The sequence below is a fragment of the Pipistrellus hanaki genome (assembly GCF_964339955.1).
Source record: "Pipistrellus hanaki genome assembly, chromosome: 2".
NCBI lineage: Eukaryota > Metazoa > Chordata > Mammalia > Chiroptera > Vespertilionidae > Pipistrellus > Pipistrellus hanaki.
Window position 1 is genome coordinate 55,512,152 of NC_140504.1, and position 26,211 is coordinate 55,538,362.

At 46.0% G+C, this 26,211-nt stretch overlaps 2 protein-coding genes across 3 annotated transcripts in view; one reads left to right on the plus strand and one right to left on the minus strand.

The window, feature by feature from the left end:
• Positions 1 to 2,083: 2,083 nt before the first annotated feature.
• On the plus strand, positions 2,084 to 25,822 carry POPDC2 (popeye domain cAMP effector 2). 2 transcript variants are annotated; one of them, XM_084871712.1, is made up of 4 exons: positions 2,084 to 4,312; positions 13,834 to 13,942; positions 19,683 to 20,091; positions 23,603 to 25,822. In XM_084871712.1, the coding sequence occupies exons 1-4, from the start codon at positions 3,822 to 3,824 to the stop codon at positions 23,686 to 23,688; spliced, it is 1,095 nt and encodes a 364-aa protein (XP_084727838.1). In that variant the 5' UTR covers positions 2,084 to 3,821; the 3' UTR covers positions 23,689 to 25,822. The 2 variants fall into 2 exon arrangements, with proteins under 2 accessions (XP_084727838.1, XP_084727837.1); XM_084871711.1 differs by having other exon boundaries at positions 2,085 to 4,312; positions 19,683 to 20,232.
• Positions 9,051 to 26,211, minus strand: part of ADPRH (ADP-ribosylarginine hydrolase) — a 433,494-nt gene continuing 416,333 nt past the window's right edge. The window contains exon 6 of the transcript XR_014793881.1: positions 9,051 to 9,108. The gene's annotated coding sequence lies outside the window, so the exon portion shown is untranslated. The remainder of the gene's footprint in view (positions 9,109 to 26,211) is intronic.

Sequence of the window (26,211 nt, forward strand, 5' to 3'; positions counted from 1 at the left end):
TAATTGTCTTGCTCATATTTATATCCCCTGTTCTTGGAGCACATCCTTTTCCCTAAATAAATGTTTATTGAATTGAGTCCACTCAACAAATAATGTCTCTCTCTTGTTATTCTCCCCCAAATATTTTCTACTGTGCTTCTGCCTGCATGTTTATGTATTTCCTTATAAGAACACACCATTGTGACACAAATTCTTCTTTTTGTCTTCCATCAAGTCTGGGTTTAAAAACAAGATACAACTTTCCATTGTATATTCCCATCATGGGTCCTTTGCATCAATGTCACTGTCCCCGAAAGCAATGTGTGGGTTTCTGAACCCACAGTGCACTCCAGCAGCATAGCATGTTCCTGTAGCAATACATGTCAGTTCCCAAAAGCACCTAGCAAGGTGGCGCAGCACAGAGAACATACAGTTTAGAGTCACAGTCCTTGCTCATATACTAGCTCTGTGGCCTTGGGCAAGTTCCTTAGCTTCTCTGAGCCTGTTTCTTTCACTTAAAAAAAAAAAAAAAAAAAAAAAAAAAAGTATGCGGTGACATGAGGAAACAATAGTGGCTTGGTAAATGTTAGTCCCCTCTGCTCAGATGGGCACATGTGTGGATTGACAGGAACGCAGGCTGAGAACAGTAGCCAATGGGTTTGCCTGTCTCTTTAACGTGTCGGGGCCAGCCTACAGTTCAGGCTTGCTGAGAAAAACGACCGGCTTTGAAATTCTATCTTTGGCAGAGTGTCCTTGGTCACTTCTCTGTTCCTGTGCTTCTGATTTCCTTACTCGCAGCTGGCAGGGACCACTGCATTGGCAGCTCCAGGGGTGCATGACAGGGGGCAGCAGCTGCTGCCTGTCAGGAGGTGGGTGGTTGGGTTGGGAGGCAGGCAAACAAGCAGCATGTGGAAATTCCCCCAACTCCACCACTCGAATGACATCACGATCTAAACCATTGCTGCGAGAGGGGCTCCAGGGCAGGCCTTTCCTTCTCCAGGCATTCTACCTCTTTTCTTTTACCACTGATTCTCCTGTTTAGAAAGGAGTGTTGGAATATGATGCACATTTGTTGATTTAATTAAATAAGAAAAAATTGATGTCCTTCAACATACCATGCATTTCCACACTTCTGTGCCTCACTTTTGCTGTTCTCATCTCTAGAAACACTTCTACCTCTACCTCCCTGAATAATTCAGCCCTTACACCGGGAATCAATTGTTCTTATATCTCCCTTCCTGTATGCCACCCTTTCCTCTAGACTGCTATTTCTTTTTACATTTACCTCAGTTGTTGTGCATTACACATTGAATTACCCTTGTTGTTGTTTTTCCCCAATTACAGTTGACATTCAATATTATTCTGTATTAGTTTCAGGTGTATGCATAGTAGTTAAACAATTGTTCTTTACAGAGAAGTCCCTCAATATTTCCAGTACCCATCTGGCACCATACAGTTATTATAATACTAGAGGCCTGGCACACGAAATTTGTGCACTTGGTTGGGGGGGCCTCTCAGCCCAGCCTGTGCCCTCTCGCAGTCTGGGAGCCCTCGGGGGATGTCTGACTGATGGCTTAGGCCTGCTCCCTGCAGTTGGACATCCTTAGCGCTGCTGTGGAGGTGGGAGAGGCTCCTGCCACCACTGCTGCATTCACCAGCCCTGAGCCCAGCTTCTGGCCCCTGGTGATTAGGGCGTGTCACAGCAGCCGGTTGTTGTGCTGTTTGGTCGATTTGCATGTTAGCCTTTTATTACATAGGATTATTGACTATATTCCCTGTGCTGTCCTTTACATCCCCATGACTATTTTGTAACTACCAATTTGTACTTCTCAATCCCTTCTCCTTTTTCATCCAGCCCCCACCCCCTTTCCCTCAGGCAACCATCAATCTGTTCTCTGTATCAATGAATCTGTTTCTATTTTGTTTGTTTGTTTAGTTTGTTCTTATATTCCACATATAAGTAAAATCATATGGTATTTGTCTTGCCCTATCTGACTTATTTAACAGCATAATACTCTCTAAGTCCACCCATGCTGTCACAAATGGTTAAGATTTTATTCTTATGGCCAAGTAACATTCCATTTTATATATATATATATTATATATCACAGTTTGTTTGTTTTTTTAATTCACTTCTCTATTGATGGAATCACCCTTCCTTTCGAGGTATCTTTCCCTTGATAAAGTGACAGCTCTTGAGAATCTTAGATGCTCTAGGTGCTTGGCTCATAGTAAGTACTCATGTTGAGTTGAAAACCTCTACTCCTCAGCTTATTTGCCAATTTCTAATTCCTCACTAATTATTGCTAGGTTATTAGCAGTATAATAAAAGTCCATGTAGATTGAGCACTTGAATAGTTCTGGAAGATACTGGGTCCCCCCAGTCCCCAGCCCATACCTCAGGGGCAATAGGATTAATAGAGGTAAAGGTTAACCAGAAGCAAGGGGGGAAATCAAGGAGTCATTTGGAAGCCAGAAGGACATTTCATAGTATAATGTTTAAATTTTCCAGATTTATTTCTTGCTGATTCAAAGTAGACCCCAGGTTCATCCAGAAGTTCCTTGGGCATTATCAGACTTCTTAGGGTGAGTGTGGGGTTGGGAGTCGTGGATCTAGTCCTACATTTTCATTTTCTGTGCAAACTACATGGGACACAGCAGTAAGTCTGGTAGACTTGGGTTCAAATCCTGATTCTGCCGCTTACATGTTGCTTGTGGGAACTTGTTACCTTTCTGAGCCTCAGTTTCTCTCCGAGCTAAAAGGAGGAGAATATTTTTGGGGTTGTTGTAATGCCGAAATAACATTTGTGTAAAGTACCTAATCTAGGTCTGGCACGCCACAGGTGTTTAACAGGTGATAGTTATTATCTTTGCAAATGCTAGGGTGGGTAGGGTGAGGGTTCGAGCAGGTACCACCATTGCATTAACTGTAACCGATTCAGATGTACAAGGAGAAAGTTGGCGTAGAACTCAACATGTCAAATAAATGCCTAGTGATATTTATAATGTGACTTAATAAAGGCCTTAATAAAGGGGTTTTCCAGTTCTCACGGTTAGGATTTTTTCTGGTAATAGTCCCATACTTTCCTACGTTGATGTGTCCTCCTGCCTCAGGAGAGCCCCTGCTTCTCGGCACAGGGAGCCCTGGACAGTGTCCCGCCGGAGTTGTGGTGGTGAATTCTGTGCTCCCTTTTCCTTTGTTCCCCTGCCTGCCTCTTGCCCTGAGATCTTATCTTGTCCTCTGGGGAGGTATGTTAAGTGCTCTGCCAGCCTGCCTGTGTGCCTGGCCTGTCTTTTCTCACTGGCAGGACCTCTTGTGTTCCAATTCCAAACATGGTATCCATCTGGGGTCACCCTTTCTTCCGGTGCCAAGAGAGACACATTCCAAATGGAACACAAGTGCGCCTCCTGTGCTGGCGGCTCCTCACTCTGTTTGGGGAAAACAGAGAGCCGGCAGGCTGAGGCCCCTTGATCATCGCTCCCTGCGGAAGTGTTCAGGCCAGTAGTCCTGCCCTTTGCTCAGGACAATTTAGGTTTCCTGCTAAGAGCCAAATGTGAAGACCGGCCTGAGGAATCTGGAGCCAAGGAAGCTCGCCAGAACTCTGCCCCAGGGCCAGCGCCTGGCTGAGGGAGAGGATAAAAAGGTTCAAACTTCCCCGTGAAGGGTGCGATGCCCTGCCATTCATTCCCAACGCTGCCAGAAGCATTGCTCCTAGGACAAGTGGCGCTGGTGGTGAGAAGCCAGCAGTGAGAAGACACACAGGAGGACAGACTGCCCCGTTTTTGGAATTTCCTATGCGGGAGCGTCCTAGAGCCCTACCAGACTTGGGGACGCCCCGGAGATGAGCGCCGACAGCAGCACGCTGGGCCAGCGCCTCTGGCAGGGGCCGGTGTGCGCGGGCTGGAAGCAGGATGTGGAAGGGGCCCTCTACCACCTGGCCAACTGCGTCTTGCTCCTGGGCTTCATGGGGGGCAGCGGGGTGTACGGATGCTTCTATCTCTTCGGCTTCCTGGGCACCGGCTACGTGTGCTGCGTGCTGTGGGGCTGGTTCAATGCCTGCGGCCTGGACATTGTCATCTGGAACTTCCTGCTGGCAACGGCCTGCCTGCTCCAGCTGGCACACCTGGTCTACCGCCTGCGCAAGGACACCCTCCCCGAGGAGTTCGCCCTCCTCTACAGGACGCTGTGCGTGCCCCTGCAGGTGCCCATGCAGGCGTACAAGGAGATCGTCCGCTGCTGCGAGGAGCAGGTCTTGACTCTGGCCACCGAGCAGACCTACGCCGTGGAGGGCGAGACGCCCATCGACCGCCTGTCCCTGCTGCTCTCTGGCCGGTAAGCTGCTCTGTCCCTGCCCACGCTTCTCGTTTCCCAGTAAGTCCCTTCCCACTTCGCGTCCCCTTCCATGAAGGGAAGGATGTGGCACGTCAGACACACCAAAATAGATTTTTCTAAGCGTGGGTTTGCTTCCTCTTTCTTAGCATTTTCCCAGAGAAAGCCAGATCATGAGATATCTTCTTGGTTGGCAGGGAAGATTGTGCGTGCACCTGCTATTGGGAGGTGTCGGGTCAGTGCTTCCTGAGCCTGGGTCTGAAATGATCTCACACACACACTCACACACACACACACACACACACATATATACACACACACACACACACAAACACACACATATATATACACACACACAAACACACACACACACACACACATACACACACACACACAAACACACACACACACACACATACACGTGTGTTATGCCTAAGCTGCAGCAATAGCTCTGTAAGCTTTGGAAAACTGAACATTTCGATAAGATTAATTTGTTCTTCCCATGTCCATTCAACATTTGCCAAGTGCCAACTATGTGCAGGGACCAGTGCCCAGGCAGAGGGGTTTCCCTATATCCTCTGTTCCCTGCTGGGGCATCAAGGAGATTGGGGATACCCCGAACAGACTCTGGAAAAGCCATTCCATACACACCCAGGTATGGAGAGGGGGTGCCCCTTACCCACTTATTCATTCCCAGTAGTTCTAGTGAGTTCCTTACAGGCCAGGAAGCTGACTTGTAAATGTGAGGACCAGACAGTGGGGAGAGAGTCGGATGCCCACACAGGCCTCATTGAGGATTTGGTGGAGACACTGGCTGACTCCATTTAAGAAGGCTGACAATCAGCCATGAGCAGAAATGGTCTTAGTTAGGATCAGGGTGTGCCCGATCAGCTGCATGGAGTGCTGGCCATTGGCTTCTGAACAAATACACGGGGTCTGTGCTGTCCTTCTGGTAGGCAGTTGTAGAGTCTTTGAAATATTGCCTTCGTGGGACTTGGTGTGGGGCTGATCAGCAAACCTGGTGCTCTGGGGCTGGCCCTGGCTCTGTGGAAAGCCACCAAAGTATTTAAAAAAGCTTTGTCTTCAATTTCCTCCCCAGCTTCCTTGAGATCAAGAGAATGTGGTATAAAAGATAATAGTCAGAAGGCTCTATCCCAAGGGAAGGAGGGGAATGAAACCAGATAAGACTGCCAATCACACAGTGGAAAAATAGAGTTTGATGATGATGGTACTACAACTACTAGTAGCAATAATATCTATTGTTTAGAATTAAAAGTGATATATGTATATAAGCTTGTTTGGACTCAGACGTCCTGGGTTGAAAGAGCTTTGTGGGGAGAAATTTTATTATGAGTGAACCAAAGTATAAACAAATGCAATTATTTGTAAATAAATACATGCTTAAATATGAATACATTATGATTGTTGCCAAAATGTTTGCCACCTACAGTTCCATGCGTAAAATAAAGACAATTTTTTTTTAAGGAAATGTGCTCATTCATGAGATCCAAGTTATTTGCTTGCTCCTCATAGCTCCTCTCTGTTCAAAGGAGGGAATTGAGACTGTCTAGCCCACTCCCCTGTATGGTGCTCAGTTATGGAAAGATGTTGTGATTATTGTATGGTTCAAGGATCTTTACTCTGATGGAAGGATGATGAGCTTGCATAAGACCACTTCCCTGTGAAGGAGTGAGAAGGGCTTGCTCCCTCAGCATGGCTTTTCCTAGTTTACTTAGCATCAAAAAACCCAAGTCAGAAATGAGAGCATTCTGATTTTTATTTCTTGCTTTTCAAGGTTTGGAGTAAGAGTTTTGTATTGTTATCTTCCCACGTTGCCCCATCTCGGTTTCGCTAAGTTGGAGCTGGGGGAGGAGGCTTCTAGCCTAAGAGCAGGCTCAGGTTCTCAGAGAGAATCCCGGCCCCTTGCCTGGTCATGGTGAGGCACCAACACTTCCAAGCAGCAGGCAAAACACTCTGTGCTTCTTGTGCTGCTCTCCCCACCCACAGACACACTCTCATCTGGAAATCATCGCCGAAACCTCAGACATCCTTTTTGTTTTATTTTAATAAAGGCGATGAGTCCCTTTCACGACTCAGCAAGTGACTTCCTCAAAGTGCGTCACCCTGTAAAGCTGTGGGAGAGCCTCTCTTGTGTAATATTCAGAGCACAAGTCGCAACATGCACAGCCTTCTGAGCAGGCAACCAACTGTCTAAGCTATTCGCATAGGAGGACATTATCTGTCCATCCGGGACATCAAATGATAGAGGATACCGTAGCCCTAGCCAGCTTTGCTTAGTGGTTAGAGTGTCGGCCCATGGGCTGGAGGGTTGTGGGTTCGATTCCAGTCAAGGGCAAGTACCTCAGTTGCAGGCTCCATCCCTGGCCTTAATAGGGGCACTTTAGAAGGCAACCAATCAATGTGTCTCTCTCACATAGATGTTTCTCTCTGTGTGTCTCTCCCTCTCCTTTCCACTCTCTCTAAAAATCAATGGGGGAGGGGGCGGGGGGGGGGGGGGTTAAAGAGTAATCCTTGGGTGAGGATTAACAGATTAAAAAGGGATACAGTATACCAATTTCAATAGCTTCTTGGAGTCATGCAGGTTCATGAGACGCTACTCACAGTCTAAAGTGGCGCTCCCTGGTGGCCTGCATGTGTGGCGAGGCTCCTTGCTTCAGGAGATGGTGGGAGGACCTGATGTAGGCTTCGGGAGCCTCCTTCTCTCCTGTGTCTTTCTTCCTTTATTTGAGAAGCTTTGCTTTGAGATTTTGATTCCCTTTTGTGATGACACAAGTGAGTTCATTTGTTTCATCACTTCTGCTTCCCTCCCTCTATTTCATACTTCCAAAGTCCTCTCCTTCCCTTCCCCCCCCCCCCCAAAAAAAAAAAAAAGATTTTAGAGTGCTAGGATCTAGGGATCCATTGTTAAAATGTGAAAAATGTTGTTCTTGTGCTCATGGAGCTCACAGTCTATCAAGAAAGCCAATAATTAATATTCAACATAATGGTGAATCATATATATATATATATATATATATATATATATATATATATATAATGTCCAAGGAGAAATGCAAAATGCAATCAGAGCATGTAAGTGGCAGGTCTAACTTTCCTGGGGAAAGTCCAGCAAGCCTTCCTGGAAGAAGGAGTGGTTAAGCTGAGACCTGAGAGGAAGGTGGGGATTAGGAAGAAGTCCATCTCTAGAGGGAAATGAACACATGAAGACATATTCTATTCCAATAGCACAACATGGACTGGCACCCAGTTATTTATATGCCTGCGATTTACAATAAATGGTGAAATCCTTAGAGCACATGTGTCAAACACAAGGCCCGCGGGCCAAATCCAGCCCGCCAGGCCCTGCAATGTGGCCCGCACCGCGCTGTCATCACTGCACTCCGCTGTCAGTTTATGACATTGTCAGTTTATGACTGTTCAGTAAACCATTCGGCCCGCAATTTAGGCTGGATTTTAGATTTTGGCCCCTTCTCTGATTGAGTTCGACACCCCTACCTTAGAGGGAGGAGCAGATCTCACCCATCCCTGCATTTCCAGAAGTGTGTTTCGTCAATAAAGCTCCAGAAATGATGGAACAATAGCTTCTTCCAAATTGACAGGTTGTACCTTAGATATCTTTGGTTCTGGTTTTTGGAGTTTTTTTTGTTTTTTTTTTTTTATAAGGGTTTTTGTTTGTTTAACACATCTGAAAAGAATGCATATTCAAAGAACTGAGACATGAGAAAGCATTGGTTCAACACTAATGAACCCACAAGAATGAGGATTTGGGAAAGGTGGAGATTACCTAAACATTTTTAAATGTTGGAAACTGCAACCAAAAGAAATTGATAAAATTTCTCTTAACACTTATGCAGTGTCTTCAGAAGATACTCTCCATGGTTTTTATTAAACTAGAGAGTCTCGATTTGGTTCCTCATGCAAAACAGAAATAAGGGATTCCCCTAGTTGGTCCCCATGTTCCCCACTCCACCCATCCTAGCTTCCTAATGAAGCAGGTCTCCATCCTCATAAGTTGTAAGAGGATGTGAATTACCCTGGCCAGGTGACTCAATTAGCTGAAGCATCGTCCCATACACCAAAAGGTAGTGGGTTTGATTCCTGGTCAAGACACATACCTAGGTTGTGGGTACAATCCTTGGCCAGGGCATGTACTGGAGACAACTGATTAATGTTTCTCTTTCACATCGATCTTTCTCTTTCTCTCCCCGCCCCTTCTCTCTCTCTCTCTCTCTCTCTTCTCTCTCTCTCTCTCTCTCTCTCTCTCTCTCTCTCTCTCTCTCTTTCTTCTTCTTCTTCTTCTTCTTCTTCTTCTTCTTCTTCTTCTTCTTCTTCTCTCTCTCTCTCTCTCTCTCTCTCTCTCTCTCTCTCTCTCTCTCTCTCTCTTTCTCTCTCTCTCTCTCTCATTAATAAACATATCCTCAGGTAAGGATAAAACATTTTTAAAGAGAGAGAGGATGTGAATCATTCCACAGACATCTCTCTCCTAGCACCACCCCTCATATATACTAGGTCTTCAGATGTGTTTAGGATCATTATATCATACACTATTTAGCTACACATCTATGCTAGGCAACCTAATAAGATAATGACTGCCCTAACTGGTTTGGCTCACTGGATAGAGGGTCCGCCTATGGACTCAAGGGTCCCAGGTTTGATTCCGGTCAAGGGCATGTACCTTGGATTCGGACACATACCCCGGTTTCGGACACGAACCCATTAGGGAGTGTGCAGGAGGCAGCTGATTGATGTTTCTCATTGATGTTTCTAACTCTCTATCCCTCTCCTTTCCTCTCTGTAAAAAAAACAATAAAATATATATTTTTTAAAAGACAATGACTGGGGAGAGGATCCAAGATGGCTGCTCAGGTAAACACCTAACCGCAGCCGCACACAACAATTTCAATGGAATACAACTAAAATATAAAATGGACATTACTCAGCAGCCAACATTGCAACATAAATGCGTTTAAAAAAAAAAAGGACAGAATGTTGGAACAGCAGCGGCCAGGCCCAGAGCAGCAGCAGCCAGGCCTGGGGCAGCCAGACCTGGGGCAGTGGCAGCCAGGCCTGGGGCGGAGGCGACCAAGCCCAAGGTGGCCAGGCCAGGAGCACCCAGGCCCGGAGTGGCTGGCCCTGGAGCAGCTGGGCCCAGAACAGCAGCAGCCAAGCCCGGAACATCCAGGCTGGGAGCGGCCAGGCCTGGAGCGGCAGGGACCAGAGCAGATGGGCCCAGAGCAGCCAGGCCCAGAACAGCCGGGTCGGGAGCAGCCAAGCTAGGAGCAGCAGCAGCCAGGTCGTGAGCGACCAGGCCCAGAGCGGCCGGGCCCGGAGCAGCCGGGCCCAGAGCAGCTGAGTCGGGATTAGCCAGGCCCAGAGTAGCTGGTCCCAGAGCAGCCAGGTCGGAAGCAGCCAGGCCAGGAGCAGCAGCAGCCAGGCCGTGAGCGACCAGGCCCAGAGCGGCCGGGCCCGGAGCAGCCGGGCCCAGAGCAGCCGGGTCAGGAGCAGGCAGGCCCAGAGCAGCAGCAACCAAGCCCAGGGCAGCCAGGTCGGGAGCATCCAGGCCAGGAGCAGCAGCAGCCAGACCGTGAGCGACCAGGCCCAGAGCTGCTGGGCCCGGAGCAGCCGGGCCCAAAGCAGCCAGGTCGGGAGCAGCCAGGCCAGGAGCGGCAGTGGCCAGACCCGGAGCAGCTGGTTGTGGAGCGGACCAGAGCAACAGAGGCCAGGCCCGGAGCAGCCAGGCCCAGAACAGCTCGCTCCTCGCCTGACCCCACCCCAAGGTTACCTCTCAGACATGGCTGGAAACTTTTGGGGGAACTTGAGGGTCTGCTGAATCAAGTGAGGAAGGCTTAGATCTGGATGTGTTGAGTTAGTATAGCGTTGGGGTATTGATCTGTGAGTGTCTTGTGAGGGGCCTGGAAGAGGTTGGTTGATCTATTTGGAAATGTCTTTTGTGTGAAGTGTATCCTTGGGCATGTGGAGGTATTATTGATTAGAGAAAATGCTAAGTAACTGATTTACTATCTGAAAAATTTAAAGTTCTGAAAGTTTAAGGTCTTTTGCCAAAGCTAACACCTTAATTTTAATGGAGAAAGGGGAAGACAAGCCCTTCCCACCCAGAACAAGTAATCCAATTCCAACCAGCAGCTATCTTTAAACAATGTGTCCATTTACACTTGAATGGCTACACCTTTTGATAGCCTACGGGCAAGTTTACATGTAAACAAGTGTGCTTCTCAATTCTGAGAGCAGAAAAAAAAACAAGGTTTAAAATTATTAGATTTTAAAATTTATTCTTAGAAGTGTAAAAGTTTATTAATTAAAAACAACAACAGCAACAACAACAACAAAAAGGAGATTGAAAAACCTGATGAACAATATTAGCTGTTAATTGTAGAAGAGTCGGCGATATGGGAGGGGAGTGGACTGACTGTTCTCTGGGAAAGGGGGAGTGGTGGATGCGGGAAGAGACTGAACATAAACTGTGCACCTATGGATGAGGACAATGGGGGTTGGGGAGAAGGCAGAGGGTGGGGTGGGAACTTGGTGGAGGGGGGAAGAAATGAGGAACCTTTGTAATAATATGAACAATAAAGATTGAGCTAATAAATAAATAAATAAATAAATAAATAAATAAATAAAAATATATTAAAACAATAAAATAAAATAAAATAAAATAAAATAAAATAAAATAAAATACAATGACTGGTGGGGGAAATGTTTTTTACATACTCAGTCCACTTGCTGTATTTCAAAAGGTGCAATACTTTTCATTTATCAGCAAAAGAAGTTTAGAAATTAACTTTTAAAAATCATCAAATGGCTAACAGATTTCCTTGAAAGTCACAGTCACATACATAGTGCATTCTGGGAAAGAGACGGGGCAAGACAGGCTCCACCCACTCGTGAGTTTCCTCAAATACTGGGCCTGCTCAAGGGTGGAGAGAACAGGCGACTTTCCAGGAGCGTGTTACTCAGTGAGGCATTTGCTATACTCCCTCCTAAGAGCACCAGGTGGGGAACACGTTTTCTAAACTAGACGTAGGAAGTGGAATAGAGTCACTCCAGGCTCCCCACCTTAAGGACTGTCCAAAGGATACTGAAGTTTTAAAAATGACCAAATAAAACAACTCTACCCCAAAAAGAAAAACAAAACAAAACTGCCAGATTACTTACTCTCCAGAGTGGAACCAGGGAGCAGCATCAACAACCCAACGTGGTCTGTTCCGCATCATCACAGGCGTGCCTTGCTTTTAAACAACAGAACTGTTTTTGAAACAAGATGCAGAAACCGGTTTGGCTCAGTGGATAGAGCATCGGGCTTCGGACTGAAAGTTCCCAGTCAAGGGCATGTACCTTGGTTGCGGGCACATCCCCAGTAGGGAGTGTGCAAGAGGCAGTTAATTGATGATGCTCTCCCATTGATATTTCTAACTCTCTATCCCTCTCTCTTCCTCTCTGTAAAAAATCAATAAAATATACTTTTTTTAAAAAAGAAACAAAACAAAAACTAGCACTGACCTCTTTTCTGACAATGCACAATTACTCAAAATTAACTAGTACTGAGGGGGGCAAGGGCCAGGCTATGGGCCTTTTCTCACATGAGGGCACATGGGTGGGTGCAGGGCATTTGTCATTATTGCAGAAATGAGCTTTCTATGTGTAATTCTTGGTTTGATTTAAAAATTTATTTTTAGTGTGATGCTAATAGCAGCTGTGCAGAAAGGGTGTTGGAGAGATGTTTATAGTAGCACAAACTTCAGTTCTGGAGGCTCTAGGCATTCCACATACATGATGGCCTTTGGGTCACCAGCCAGCTTTTTGGCAGTCTCTGGAGTGTTAGGCTTTTAAAGAAAATGTTGACAATATTACAGATGTCTCCCATTTTCTCCCCTTTTGCCCCTTTCCACTCAACCCTTGCCCCACCACAAACCTTCCCATACTGTTTGTTGTCTGTGTCCATGGGTAGTGCATGTATGCATATTTATGTTCTTTGGTTAATCTCTTCCTGTCCTCCCACCTCATCCCTACTGAGGTCTGTTATTCTGTCCTATGTACACATGCCTCTAGACATATTTTGTTTGTCAATTTATTTTTGTTCATGAGATTTCACATATAAGTGAGCTCATGTGATACTTATCTTTCTCTAACTGGCTTGTTTCACTTAGCATAATAGTCTCCAGATCCATGCTGTCTCAAAGGGTAAGAGCTCTTTTCTTTTTCTTTCCTTTTTAAAATTTTTATTTATTTTATTGATTTTTTTACAGAGAGAAAGAGAGAGGGATAGAGAGTTAGAACATCGATGAGAGAGAATCATCGATCAGCTGCCTCTTGCACATCCCCTACTGGGGATGTACCCGCAACCAAGGTACATGCCCCTGACTGGAACCGAACCTGGGACCTTTCAGTCTGCAGGCCGATGCTCTATCCATTGAGCCAAACCAATTTCGGCAAGAGCTCTTTTCTTACAGCTTCATAGTATTCCATGGTGTAGATATACCACAGCTTTTTTGTCCACTCGTCTACTGATGGGCACTTGGGCTGTTTCCAAATCTTAGCTATTATAAATTTGCTGCTATGAGCACAGGGTGCATATATTCTTACTGATTGGTCTCTCAGGATTCTTAGGATAGATTCCTGGAAGTGGGATTGCCGGGTCAAATGGCAGTTCCACTTTTAAATTTTTGAGGAACTTCCCTACTGTTTTCTACAGTGGCTGCACCAGTCTGCATTCCCACCAGTAATGTCCTGGGGTTCCCTTCTCTCCACATCTTCTCCACCATTTGTTTGTTGATTTATTGATGGCAGCCATCCTGGCAGGTGTCTGTTTGTCCTTGGGAAATGGCAAGTTTCTCAATAGCAGAGGGGTCATCTCTGAGATCTGTTTGGCTCTCAGCAGCAAGAAAGGAGTCTTTTGACAGTGGTGAATTATCTAAGGCACCCACTGTCTTTTCCATTTTCAAATGAGGATGGAGAGACCGCTGAAAAACTAATGTTTCTAATCTGAAACACATCTGTTTGTGGATAACTCCGCGGTTGTAACCTGTCATAATCCTCTTGCCCTGCGGTATCAAAAAGTCCAAGAGTATATGACTCTCCATCAATCTTAACTATGACTGCATAATTGTCAGAACAGTTGGTAGACACTCAAATGGAAACTTGTTGGGTAGGTCATCAGGAGACGTGTTTTACCAATGGCACCCTGGCCCACAATATTGCACTGAATCATCTGCATTGCTGAATGGTTTTCCATCCACTTTAAATATTTCAGACCCAACGATGACCTCAGCTTCTCTCTAGAGACCTTCTCAACATTCCCTTTGCCTGATAGAGACACCTGCTTTCCTGGTACAAGTCACTTTAGAAGAAAGGTTGAAGCTAAAACTCTATGTCTTCTGGGGGGAAAGAGGAAAACCTCACACTAGATTCTAATCATTTTCCAGTTTTTAATGTGTTTGGGGAGCCATTCCCTTTTTCCAACACAGTGTCTTCTCTCCCTTTGCCAGGGTTCGTGTGAGCCAGGACGGGCAGTTTCTGCACTACATCTTTCCTTACCAGTTCATGGACTCTCCGGAATGGGAATCACTGCCGCCCTCCGAGGAGGGCGTGTTCCAGGTAATAGGGAACCCATGGCAGTACCGCCCCATCATCCCACTGTAACCCAGCAATTACCCCTCCCCCCACACACACACCTCTCCCCTCTGACATCTGTCCTTGGAAAGACTGCCAATGTGATGTGAGGGGTGGAGCACTCTCCTCCTGTGGGAAGAGTACCTGGGCTCCTGGAAAAGATGGGGGGGGGGGTAAAGGGGGAGAGAGATACTGACCCCCGACAGGTGGGCCATGTCACTCCTGTGCCTAAATCCTTCCAGAAGGCTCCAGTGGCCACACTATCAGAACCCAGATGTCTCAGAGAGAAACTTAAGACCTTTAATGGGATCCAGCCATATCCCAGCTCCTCCCCCTCACTCAGCCATCCTGAACTAAACACAGCCACTGTTTAGCCATGGACATGCATTGGCCCCTACTTCCCCTTCTTCTTTTTTAAAAAAACATATTTTATTGATTTTTTTTACAGTGAGGAAAAGAGAGGAATAGAGAGTTAGAAACATTGATGAGAGAGAAATATTGATCAGCTGCCTCCTGCACACCCCCAACTGGGGCTGTGCCTGCAACCAAGGTACATGCCCTTGACGGGAATCGAACCTGGGATCTTTCAGTCTGCCTGCCGATGTTCTATCCATTGAGCCAAACCTGTTTCGGTGGCCCCTACTGCCCCGTCTACCGGAAATGCATATCCCCATGCTGGTGAGGCTGTGGCATCTCGCTTCCTATGAAGCCGGCCCAGCGAGACCCCACCAGCTTCCATCCCACAGCCTGCTGTTCCCGTCCGTGTTCCTGCTGTTCCTCCTCCGGAGGCTGCTGTGCACACACCGCTCTCTGTGCTAAGGGGCTGCTCTCCTTTCTGTGTTCTGCACAGCGCACTCTTTGAGGTAGAAATCTGGGCTCCTCCTTCTCTCTGTCTCCAGGCTCTGAAGGACAGCACCATGAGCACAGTAGGTGTTCAATACACGCTGGCTGCACTGGCTTGCAGTGAGCAGCAGGTGTTTTACCAGTGGCACTGCACGGGGCATTTACATACACACTCCCAGGCGGGGACCTGGCCACTTGCCCTCTCCTCTCTTCCTGCCAGTCCTCAGGTTTCAATGACCTTTGTCGTTCTCATTAATGAATGGCGAACATGTGGCAGGTACTACATATTATATCGCCTTATTGATTCTCACAACCCTCTGGGCTAGATATTATTACCCCTAGTTTACAGATGAGGAAACTGAGGCTCAAAACATCAAGTGATTAAACAAAGGTAATCTAGAAAGTAGCAAAGACAAGCTGCCTGGCTCTACTATTTCTCTCTCTCTCTTTTTTTTTTTTAAATGGGAGGGTCACCAGGAGAGTCAAGTTTTTCTCTCTCTCTTTCTCTCCCCTCCCCCCCCCCCCCCCCCCCCCCCCCCCCCCGCTTTACAGGGACTCCCCTGACCAGTTTGCCAGGACTAGGTTCCATGTGTCTCCTATCACTTCCAGCAGGGCGTCTCTTAGGCTGGCATCTGAACCAACCCCATAATAAACACATGCCAGTCAGTGCCACCTGGCTGGGCCTGCTTCCGTCCCACCCTGACTCTTGGCTCTGAGGACAGAGCCTAAGAGGCAAACCTGGTACCACTGCCAGGACCACCAGCCTTAGACCTGCTCTGGTCAGTTCCTTCCCTTCCACACACACACACACACACACACACACACACACACACACATATATACACACACACACACACACACACACTCCAACCAGCCCAGCCTTCTCCCTTGAGAACCACCCCCTCCCCCCGCCACGGCCATAGCATCTCTAGGAGGGCTGGGTGAGGTCCTGAGCCAGCAGGCCTAGGCTCTGTTTCTGACAGTGTCGCTGAGGAACAGGTGGTGGAGAGCTGAGTGGCCTCCCCTAAGTTATGTTTGAAAGGAAGGGCTGTAACCCCAGATGACCTTGCAGTCTGGAATGTAGGTACTGTCATAGTTTTCCCATTTATATTTTTAGCGTGCACCTCATTGGGAGAAATAAGATGCACACATTTGTTGTGTAAAGTCCCATTTCCTCTTTTCAAATGTCAAGTGTCCCGAGTGACAGTTTATTTTGTCCTTTTGCAGTTACATAGGCTTTATTGACTAAGGCAATCCACAGTGACTAGATGAATCATTATTCTTATCGTGCTTGCCACAAGTGAATCAACATTTCATCACATCTCTTGGTTTTACTGGATCCAGGGCCTCTTTGAATATGTTATCTCATTTAATTAATTCAACCAAACTCTGAGGCAAGAATTAAATAAACAGTTTGTCCAACTTACAGACATAATTAATAAACAGGTTTCATGAAAGCTTTGGGGGAGGATTTTATAGAGGACATGAGAAAGTGGTATGGAGGATGGGTAGTCTTCACCTGCTTCATTCACTCACTTCAGTGATATGTATCCTCATCATACACCAGGCATTGTGAAAGGTGCTTAGAATTTATCAGTGAACACAACAGATGAAGGTCCCTGCCTTCATGCAGTTTATATTTTAGTAGGGGAGAGAAAAATGAGCCATGGGCATAATGAACAAGTAAATCATGTAATATGTTAAAAACTCATAACTGCTCTTAAAAATATATAGTGTAAGAAAGACAGAGTTGCAATTTTAAGTAGGGTCATGGAAATCTTTGTTGAGCAGGTGACATCTGAGCAAAGGCCTGAAGAAGTGTGAGCTCTGTTTATATCTGGGAGGAGAGCATATCAGAGAGAGGAAAGGGGCCAGTGGCGGGAGGGGCTGGCATGTTGGAGTTACAGAAAGGAGACCAGTGCTGCTGGGACAGAGCGAGGGAGGGGAGAAGATGGCAGGAGAGGAAGTCAGAGGAGACACATCATGTAGTCCAGAGGCAAACAGATTTTTTTTTTTTTTTTTTTTTTTTTTTTGATAGAGCCAAATAGATTTCCTACCCTTGGAAGTAGTGTGTGAGAGAAAGAGGATTAAGGAAAACTCGAAGGCTTTTGGCCTGAGCATCTGGAAGGAGGAAGCTGCAATCACCTGAGCTAAGGGAAGCTGTAGTTAGAGTAGGTTTGTGGGGACGAGAGGAAGTTCAGTTTGGGACATATTAGACTTGCATCACCTGTGCACGTTTACACAGAGATGCTGCACAGGCAGTTGTCTATTTGAGTCTAGAATTAAGGAATGAGGCCGAAGGTGAGACATAAATTTGGGAGTTGTTGGCATACAGATGATATTTAAAACTGTTGGGCTGGATGAGATCACCAAGTGAGTAAGTTTAGACAGAGAAAGGGTTCAAGAACCAAGACCTGGGGCATTCTAGTGTTTAGACATTGGATAGAAAAAGAGGAAGCAGCAAAAGAAGCTGAAAGGAGCCATCGGGAGACTGTGCCAGATGAGTGTGGCATCCTGGGAACCAAGTGAAGACAGTGTGTCGGAGCGGTGGGGGCAGGCAGGAGGGCTGAGCACCGTGGAGACTGACCACTGCTACTTAGAGGTCACTGGTGACCTTACGGGGAACAGTGTCTGTGGACTTCGAGGAGCAACCCCTTTCTGGTTCAACAGAGAGTAAGAGGAGGAGAGTTGGGTTCAGCAAGTATAGACAATTTTTTTTTAATATATATATTTTATTGATTTTACACAGAGAGGAATTGAGAGGGATAGAGAGTTAGAACCGTCGATGAGAGAGAAACATCGACCAGCTGCCTCCTGCACACCCCCCACTGGGGATGTGCCCGCAACCAAGGTACATGCCCTTGACCGGAATCGAACCCGGGACCTTTCAGTCTGCAGGCCGACGCTCTATCCACTGAGCCAAACCGGTTTCAGCAATTTTTTTTTTCTTTTAATGAAGTTTTGCTGAAAAGGAAAACAAATTAGTGGAGTGAGAGCTCACCAAAGAAGTGAGGTGAGGAAAAAGAATTTTCATTTTTTAAATTTTGATTTATGTTAAGATGGAAGGAGTAATAGCATGTTCAAAGAATGCGTACAGTCTTTGCATTAGGCTCTAAAGCACCATGTTTGCATCCGGATTAGCTCCTACTAACTCCCAGTTCATCATCAGCGCTCTGATTTCTTGTCTGGGAATTGTCAGTGAGCACATCTAAAGTACAGATCAGGGCGGAGAGGGACCGCTACTTGCTGGATGGATTGTGAGTACTTACTGCTTTCCGAATTCTTTCTCACGAAGCAGCATGCTCAGAGAGTCATTTGTCTGATGTCACAGAGTTAGTAAAGGGGTAAAGCTGAAACTTCAAGCCAGCTTCTGGCCATGGTGATTGTTTTAAGGCCCTACCTTCAGTGCTGATGACTAGGAGGGAATGAGTAGAGAACATGGAAGCGAGTACTGCTTGGAGGAAAGGGGAGGAGACGGGGATAACGGGAGCTCTGGTAGGCAAGGCAGGAACTATGAGGATTGCATAAATCTCTAAGAAAGAATGTAGATAATCTTTCCACATTATCTAAGCAGTAAGTACTCAGAATCCATCCAGCAAGTAGCGGTCCCTCTCTGCCCTGGTCTGTACTTTAGATGTGCTCACTGACAATTCCCAAACAAGAAATCAGAGCGCTGATGGTGAACTGGGAGTTAGTAGGAGCTAATCCGGATGCAAACATGGTGCTTAGAGCCTAACGTAAAGACTGTAGGCATTCTTTGAACATGCTGTTACTCCTTCCATCTTAACATAAATCAAAATTTAAAAAATGAATATTCTTTTTCCTCACCTCACTTCTTTGGTGAGCTCTTAGAACTTAACACAATGCCTGGCAATTGATATTAGCTGCTTATCATCCTTTATTTCCATTGTCTCTGTTCACAAATTTTCATCATGAACTCTGCCAATCTTCTTGTTATTCAATTATTTTGGTCACTTAGGACTATTAAAAATTATGTGATTATATACTCTTATTCTTTACTATCCTAACCATGTTTCCATTTTAACCCTAGTTTTACCACTCATCATTATTTCAACAAGAACTTACCACGTATCCACTGTGTGCCGGGCACACAAGATTTACCCTGCAAGTGTGATTTAGCTTTGAGTCCTGGACACATAATGAATACGTACTCAGAAATTCCTAGTCGACTAAATCAATGGAGAGTAGGGTGCCCTTCCACTGTGCTCTGAAGATTTCCTCATCTGTGTGCCCTTTTTCTGACTGTGGTCATCAGATCTGTCTGGTTACTTGTAGTGGTCAAGTCCAGAGCAATTCCTTGGACCTGAATCCCAGGCTAATGTTCTGTCCACTTGCTGCAGATTGGCATTCCTAATACCCAGGGAAGCTCTCTCTAATTAAAATGCTTTCCAACTCCTCTTGCTTCCCTACTCCAACCTATCACCCTTCTTTATTCTTAAACCAAGCTATCATCACCATGCTGACCTCTCTTCAGAGCACTAGGAGGCCCCTTCTCTCTCTTGAAGTCACAACAGACTCGGACCCTTCTGTAGCCATTAGTGGTATCAGCCATGAGGTCACAGACGATGAGATATGAACACTGAGGCTCCCAGAGGTGAGGGCCCAGTAAGTGAATGGCTGATCCCAGAGCTCCTGAAAAGGATACCCAGCCGCCTCCCCCCACCCCCATCCCCAAACCAGTGCACACAATCAAAAGCCATTTGCTGGGCCTCCTCCAGGCAAGGCCATGGGGGGAGGGGTGATCCCACAGGTTCCTCAATAAAAGTGCAATCGTTTGCCCAGTAACTGTATGTTTCTCTCTGCTAACCATGGACACATTTTCTAATTTAAACCTCCACTCTCTGCTCTTTATCCACCTCAGGTGACTCTGACTGCGGAGACCCCATGCAGCTACATTTCCTGGCCCCGGAAAAGCCTTCACCTTCTTCTGGCCAAAGAGCGATACATCTCCCGCCTCTTCTCAGTCCTGCTGGGCTACGACATCTCCGAAAAGATCTACGCTCTCAACGAGAAGCTCTTCGCTAAGTTTGGGCTGTGCTTCGACATCCGTCTTCCCAGCCTCTATCACGTCCTGGGCTCTGCTGCTTCCGATGCAGGGCCAGAGTCTGAGAAGGAGGATGAGGAAGTCCACGAGCCAGCCGCAGCCCCTCCTCAGGCCGCGCCCACACCTGACCAGCACATGCCCTCTTGCTCTCCCCCGCCAGCCGCCACCCACCCTTCAGCACGGCCTTCCCGGGCCAGGGTGTCCCGGCCCGACAGCGACGGCCTGGGTGAGGACTCCACCAGCTTGGTGCTGGAGGATTTTGAGGAGGTGTCGGGATCAGAGTCGTTCATGGACTATAGGAGTGATGGGGAGTACATGAGGTGAGGGGAGAGCTAACCTGGGCACAGCCGCCGGCTCAGGATCCCGTGTAAGTACTCAGATGGCGGCTGCCACACCTCCCTGCCAACGGGTGGTCTTCACCCAGCTTGTGGGGGCCTGGCTTTTCCTCAAGCCTGTGCTCTCAGAGGACTTCCAGGAAGTGGTGTTAACCCAACCTTTCAGACAGCAACCCACTGCGGGGCGCATGCCAGGCCTGAGGGGAATTTCTAACTCGTTCTTAATTCAGTGTGATTGCTATTTTTGGAAAGTGGGCTGGCTGGTTGGCATTTTGAGCAAGCAGACAGGTTGCTAAATTTTCTGCAAGACTATGCTAATCAATATCAGGGATTTTATTTGTGGCATGTAGTGTGTGTGTGTGTGTGTGTGTGTGTGTGTGTGTGTGTGTGTTGTGTGTGTGTGTGTGTGGCATGCGCTTTAAAGGAGAGAAAAAACTGGCATGGTTCTAATTCCCATTGGCTCTTCCTGGCATAGAGTCTGCTCTGGGAAGCAGTCGTTGTTTAGCCTGGATTGTGCATTTTCTGTTCAAATCATCCATTTCAAAGAGGCTTGGGATCCAGGCTAATGACCTGGGAGGAAAATGTGCCTGCCTTGCTCGCCTCTCCCCCGGTGGGAAGTGTACCGGCTGCTGAGCCAGGGGATTGGATGCTGCTCTGACTGAGTGTGGCTGCCATCGGATATATAAAGAAGCCTGGTTTTCCCTGCAAACCACACACCTGTGTGGGGTGGGGTGGGCACAAGTCTGGGAGCACGGATGGTACACGCAGGGTTTCCTTCACAGAGCAGAGAAGTCTGCCAGAAAGGCTGTGCCGAGCAGTTCTGGGGAACTGCTCTCATGTTCCCTTTGCTGCTCTCACAACGCCGTGACATTTTCCTCTGGGCCCACACACAGCCGCAGTGGAGAGCTGGCTTTTCCTGAGGAAAACACCACAGCTTTCTACTTGGGTGGCCTTTCCACGTAAAGAGGGCAGGCCCCAAGAGACCTCTTGCTCTCGGGGAAACACTGACGGAATTCCAGAGGAACTAGCCCAAGGAGGAAGGTTTCCGGGGAGGTGAGGTGGGTGAGTGAATGTCTGTGTATTCTGAAGAATAAATTATAAGAGGTTAAGCGGTCGGTTGTATAGGTTTGGGATGTATCATCTCCTGTGGTGCCCTGGCCCTTGAGCCCCGTGGAGCTAACTCTGGGGTGATCCCAAGGACCTGTCTAGTGCCCAAGATCACTTATTGGCCCGCTCCCTCGGCTTTGTCCACTCTCATTGCCCCTTTCCCCTTGTGCTGAGAGTCACTTCCCTTCTCATCCACATAATCCTTAATCCTCTCCGGGCATAAGGGTTATGTCCTGTGGATCCCTCTCTTTCTCTAACTCCTCTGCCCCCTGAAACATGCTCTGAACTCCTGGCAGCTCTCTGTTCTCATGCTCTCCCTGGTTTCCTTCCCTCTTCCTGGTTCTGTCTGTCCTCTGATGTCTTCCCTCCTTCCGACTTCTGCTCAGTCCTGGTTGCCTCTGTTTGCTGCTCTTATGAAGTGAAACTCCCTTTCCTGCTTCTCAGTTTCCCCTCTTCATATTTGTCCTTTACATCCTCTCCATTTTGCCGAAACCGGTTTGGCTCAATGGTAGAGCGTCGATCTGTGGACTGAAAGGTCCCAGGTTCGATTCCGGTCAAGGGCATATACATTGCTTGTGGGCACATCCCCGGTAGGGGGTGTGCAAGAGGCAGCTGGTCAATGTTTCTCTCTCATCGATGTTTCTAGCTCTCTATCTCTCTCCCTTCTTCTCTGTAAAATATCAATTAAAAAATATATATATACATCCTCTCCATTTTATTGTTCATGTATTTATCTTTCTATGACCTTCTTTTCTTTTCCCTCCATGTTCCTGCCTTGCTCTATCTGTTCTTCCTCCTAAACTACCCTGTAACTCCAATTTCGGTGTTGTTTTTATGTTTGTTTGTTTTTTGTTAATACTCATCTGAGGATATTTTTTCATTGATTTTTAGAGAGGCTGGGAGAGTGGGAGAGAAACAGAACGAGAGAAGCATCGATGTGAGAGAGACACATCGATCGGTTGCCTCTCGCATATGCCCCGTTGCTCTCCCCCTCCAGCTGCCACCCAACCTCCAGCATGGCCTTCCTGGGCCAGGGTGTCCCAGCCTGACGGCCTGGGTGAGGACTCCACCAGTCTGGTGCAGGAGGATTTTGAGAAGGTGGGGATCAAGTCTGCAACTGAGATACGTGCCCTTAACCAGAATCAAGGCTGCAACTGAGATACATGCCCTTAACCAGAATCAAATCCGGAACCCTTCAGTTTTTTATCCTGCCTCTTTCAAGATCAGCACTTCTGCCTCTGCCTCTGAAGAAAACCACTTAAGCATTAGCCAGTGTGGTGTAATGGTTGGGCATCATCCCATGCACCCAAAGGCTGCTAGCTCAATTCCCAATCAGGTCATAAGCCTGGGATCCCAGGCAGGGGAAATGCAGGAGCAACCAACAGGTGTTTGTTCTCACATCAATGTCTCTCTCCCTCTGAAAAAAAGGAAAAAAGTAAAAAGAAGACAGAGGTCTTATAAGACTCCCCATTTTTCTCAGCAGCATTTTTAAAAGCTCATCCACTAGTGTCAGGAAGTAGAGTTCTATAACTTCTTCATAGAAGTCAACAGAAGTTGATCTCTTGGTCTCTTCACTTATAAATTGAGAGGATCAAACTATATAACTTCAAACCTGACTCACCCTAATATTATTTTTAGAATGAAATTATTCAAAGATACAACTGCCCCTATATGGTAGGCATTGGGTACTGCCGGGGCTCCTCACAACGGGGCACCACCTTGCCGGGGCCACCCACAGGCCCTGAACGACGAATGAACAGATTTCTTCAACACAATTTCACTGTGGGGGAGGGGGCTAAGGGACTGCCCGGCTAAAGAAGCCAGAAGCCAGGCAGCCCCAATTGCTTGCCTCGTTAGGCTTTTATTGGAATTTTTATCTTTAGATACAACCAGTAGAGTGAGTAATCTTGGGAGGACACATATGTTTGCATTGTCCTCTAGGCAAGGACATCCAGGGATTAAGCATAGGATTCCAGTAAACCCCAGGGAGTCTGCATGTGCACAGACTTGTTTGGAAAGGTCAAGGACTAACTAGGGGTTGCCACCTTCGACACTAAGTCTCCCCTAAGCAGAATTCTGATAAATAGGGCAGGCAGCCTTCCACACACTTCCCTTTTCTCAGAATGTCCTCCTTCCAACTTTCCAACCAAGTCTCATGTGCTCCCCCACAACAGGGTTCAGTTAAAACATTGGGAATTTTTAGAGGTTTAAAAAAAAGGTAAAATAAAACCTATGGAGTTAGGCAAGCTATTGGGAGCCATAGTGCTGAAATCCTTCCTCTTTTTCTTTCCGCAGCTTCTAGAATTCCTCTCCATAGCTACTCTCAAGTTATGTCCACGGGACAGGCCCCCTTGGCTCCGGTCAACACTCCTGAACTTTAAGGATCCTCGGGCCATGCTTTTCTCTGGCCACATTCGTGGTCACGGGGCCGTGTGCTCGCCCCTTCCTCACCCACTGGCAGGCCCACAGGCCAGGTCGGAGCACACAGAGGTGCCAGCCCTGCAGCTACGCCAGGGCCCTGAGTGCCCATTTCACCTTCACCAGATCTCCTGCCAGCAGGAGGCATCTCTCTGTGACTCATCTGCAAAGTGTGGACTACGAACCCACCTCACAGGGCTGTTGTGACTTAGGCAAAGCACCTGGGACAAGGCGTGGCACCTACCGAGCACTCAATAAATCACTCAGTTCCTTTTCCTGTGTTGTTTCTTTTAACCTTCTGAAAAGATCAGTGAAAAGTCAGCTATCCAAGAAGCCCTCACTGTGGTTTGTTGTTTTTTTTTTTAATTAAAATTCAATGTGCAGAAGTAAAAATTTTAAAATCTAGTTTTCTCTTAAGATTTTAAGTTCAATATCCAAATCTATTGTTCTATTTATGACCCAAGTATTAAACCATAGTTTTTAAGAGGGATTTTTACAAATTCAATTGTTTCCTTAAACATTTTAAAGTGGGTTTATAGATTTGATATATTCTGTTTAATTTTCCCCCTACGTACTTCAAGCTAGACTCTAGTTATCTATGTACATTCATCCCTAAAACAGTGACCTAAAATAGTCACAATAATTTATTTTGCTCATGAGTGTGAGGCTTGAATGGGCTCAGGCGCACTGCTCCCACTCAAGGTTTCTCATGCTGTTGCATTCAGACAGTGGCGAGGGTTAGAATCACCTCAAAGGCTTCTCCATCATATGTTTAGGGCCAGTCTGGGAAGATTCAAACAGCTGGAACAGCTAGAGATCCTTGGGCATCTCTTGCTCTGTTGATAGTTTGCTCACTTTTGTTGCTTTATGAGTACTATGTTGTATGAATATACCACAATTTATCCATTCTACCATTGATGATCTTTGGGTAGATTCTAGTTTGGGACATTTAGTTTATAATAGCAGTAGTGGTGTTTTAAACATGCTTGCACATATCTTTTAGTACACATATGCATATATTTCTTAGGTATGTATCTAGGACTGGAATTACTAAGGCACGTATGTTCAACTGTAGTAAACATTATCAGTTTTCTTAAGTGGTTATTCTAGTTAATATTCCCACAAGCTACTGTTCTAGTTATTTCTCATCCTTCCCAATAGTTGGCATTTTCATTTAAACATTTTTTAGCCATGTGGGTGTATGTAGCAGCATATCACATGGTTTTAATTTTCATTTCCCTGAAGAATGATGAGGTTGAGTACCTCTTTGGGTTTTTATTATCCATATACATATTCTCTATTGTGAAGTGTCTGGTCTAGTTCTTGTCCATTTCTCTATCTGTGTGTATGCTTCAAGTTAAGTCCTAACTGGTTTGGCACAGTGCAGGCCAAAGGATCCTAAGTTCGATTCCGGTCAAGATGCATGCAGGAGGCAACCAATTGAACCAATCGATGTGTTTCTCTCACATAGATATTTTTCTCTGTTTTTTTCTTCCACTCTCTCTAAAAATCAATGGAAAAATATCCTTGAGTGAGGATTAAAAATAATATATATATTTATATATATTCTTATATATAAATATTTATATATATATATATTCAAGTTAAGAGTTCTTTGTTGCTTATATATTCAAATATATTCACCCACTTTATGACTCTTTTTTCTCTAAATGGTATATTTTAATGAATATGAATGATTAATTTTAATGTAGTAATTTAGCATTCTGTTTTCTGAATCCCAGTATATTCTGTGTCATGATTAATAAATATTTTCTTCCCCTGAAGATTCTGTTACTCTCTAGATATTTTGTCGTTTTACATTTCACAGATCTACAATCAACCTGAGTTGTATATCTGTGTATCTATGACATATGGATCAAAGTTGTTATTTTCCAGAGGATATCCAATAGACTGAGCACTATTACTGAGCTGATTATACTCTCCCCACCAGTGATCAGTGCCCCTTTGCCATATACCTGAAGTTCTATTTCTGAATCTTCTATTCTGTTCCATTAGTCTATTTTCTATCTGTTGACAATACCACCTCTTGTAATTATTGAAGATTTACAATAAGTTTTGGTATCCGGTGATCCTCAAGTTTCGTTCTTCAAGACTTCATTATTCTTAGCCTTTCCCTTTGTATTTTCATCAGCTTGCTAAACTCCACACAATTATAAACTCTGTTGGGATTTTCATTAGAATAATATGCACACTGTGAATAAGGTTGGTAAATAATTGATGTATTTATAATATTGATTTTTAAGCACTTCATTTATTTTGATCTTCTTTGTTTTTCTCTCTTTCAATAGTGTATTGTAGATTTCCATGTAGAGATCCTAGCACAGCTTTTGTTAGATTTATTTCTAGGTACTTGATTACTTTGATGCTATTATAAGTGTTATCATTTAATGTATTTTTACATTCTAACCACTCGCCTGCCTACCTGATTGTCCCTAACTGCTTCTATCTGCCTGCCTGATCTCCCC

Coding starts and splice junctions, on each gene's coding strand:
- POPDC2 (XM_084871711.1), top strand. CDS start 3,822: ATGAGCGCCGACAGCAGCACGCTGGGCCAGCGCCTCTGGCAGGGGCCG. Junction 4,313..13,833: donor TCCCTGCTGCTCTCTGGCCG/GTAAGCTGCTCT, acceptor TCCCTTTGCCAG/GGTTCGTGTGAGCCAGGACG. Junction 13,943..19,682: donor CCGAGGAGGGCGTGTTCCAG/GTAATAGGGAAC, acceptor TATCCACCTCAG/GTGACTCTGACTGCGGAGAC.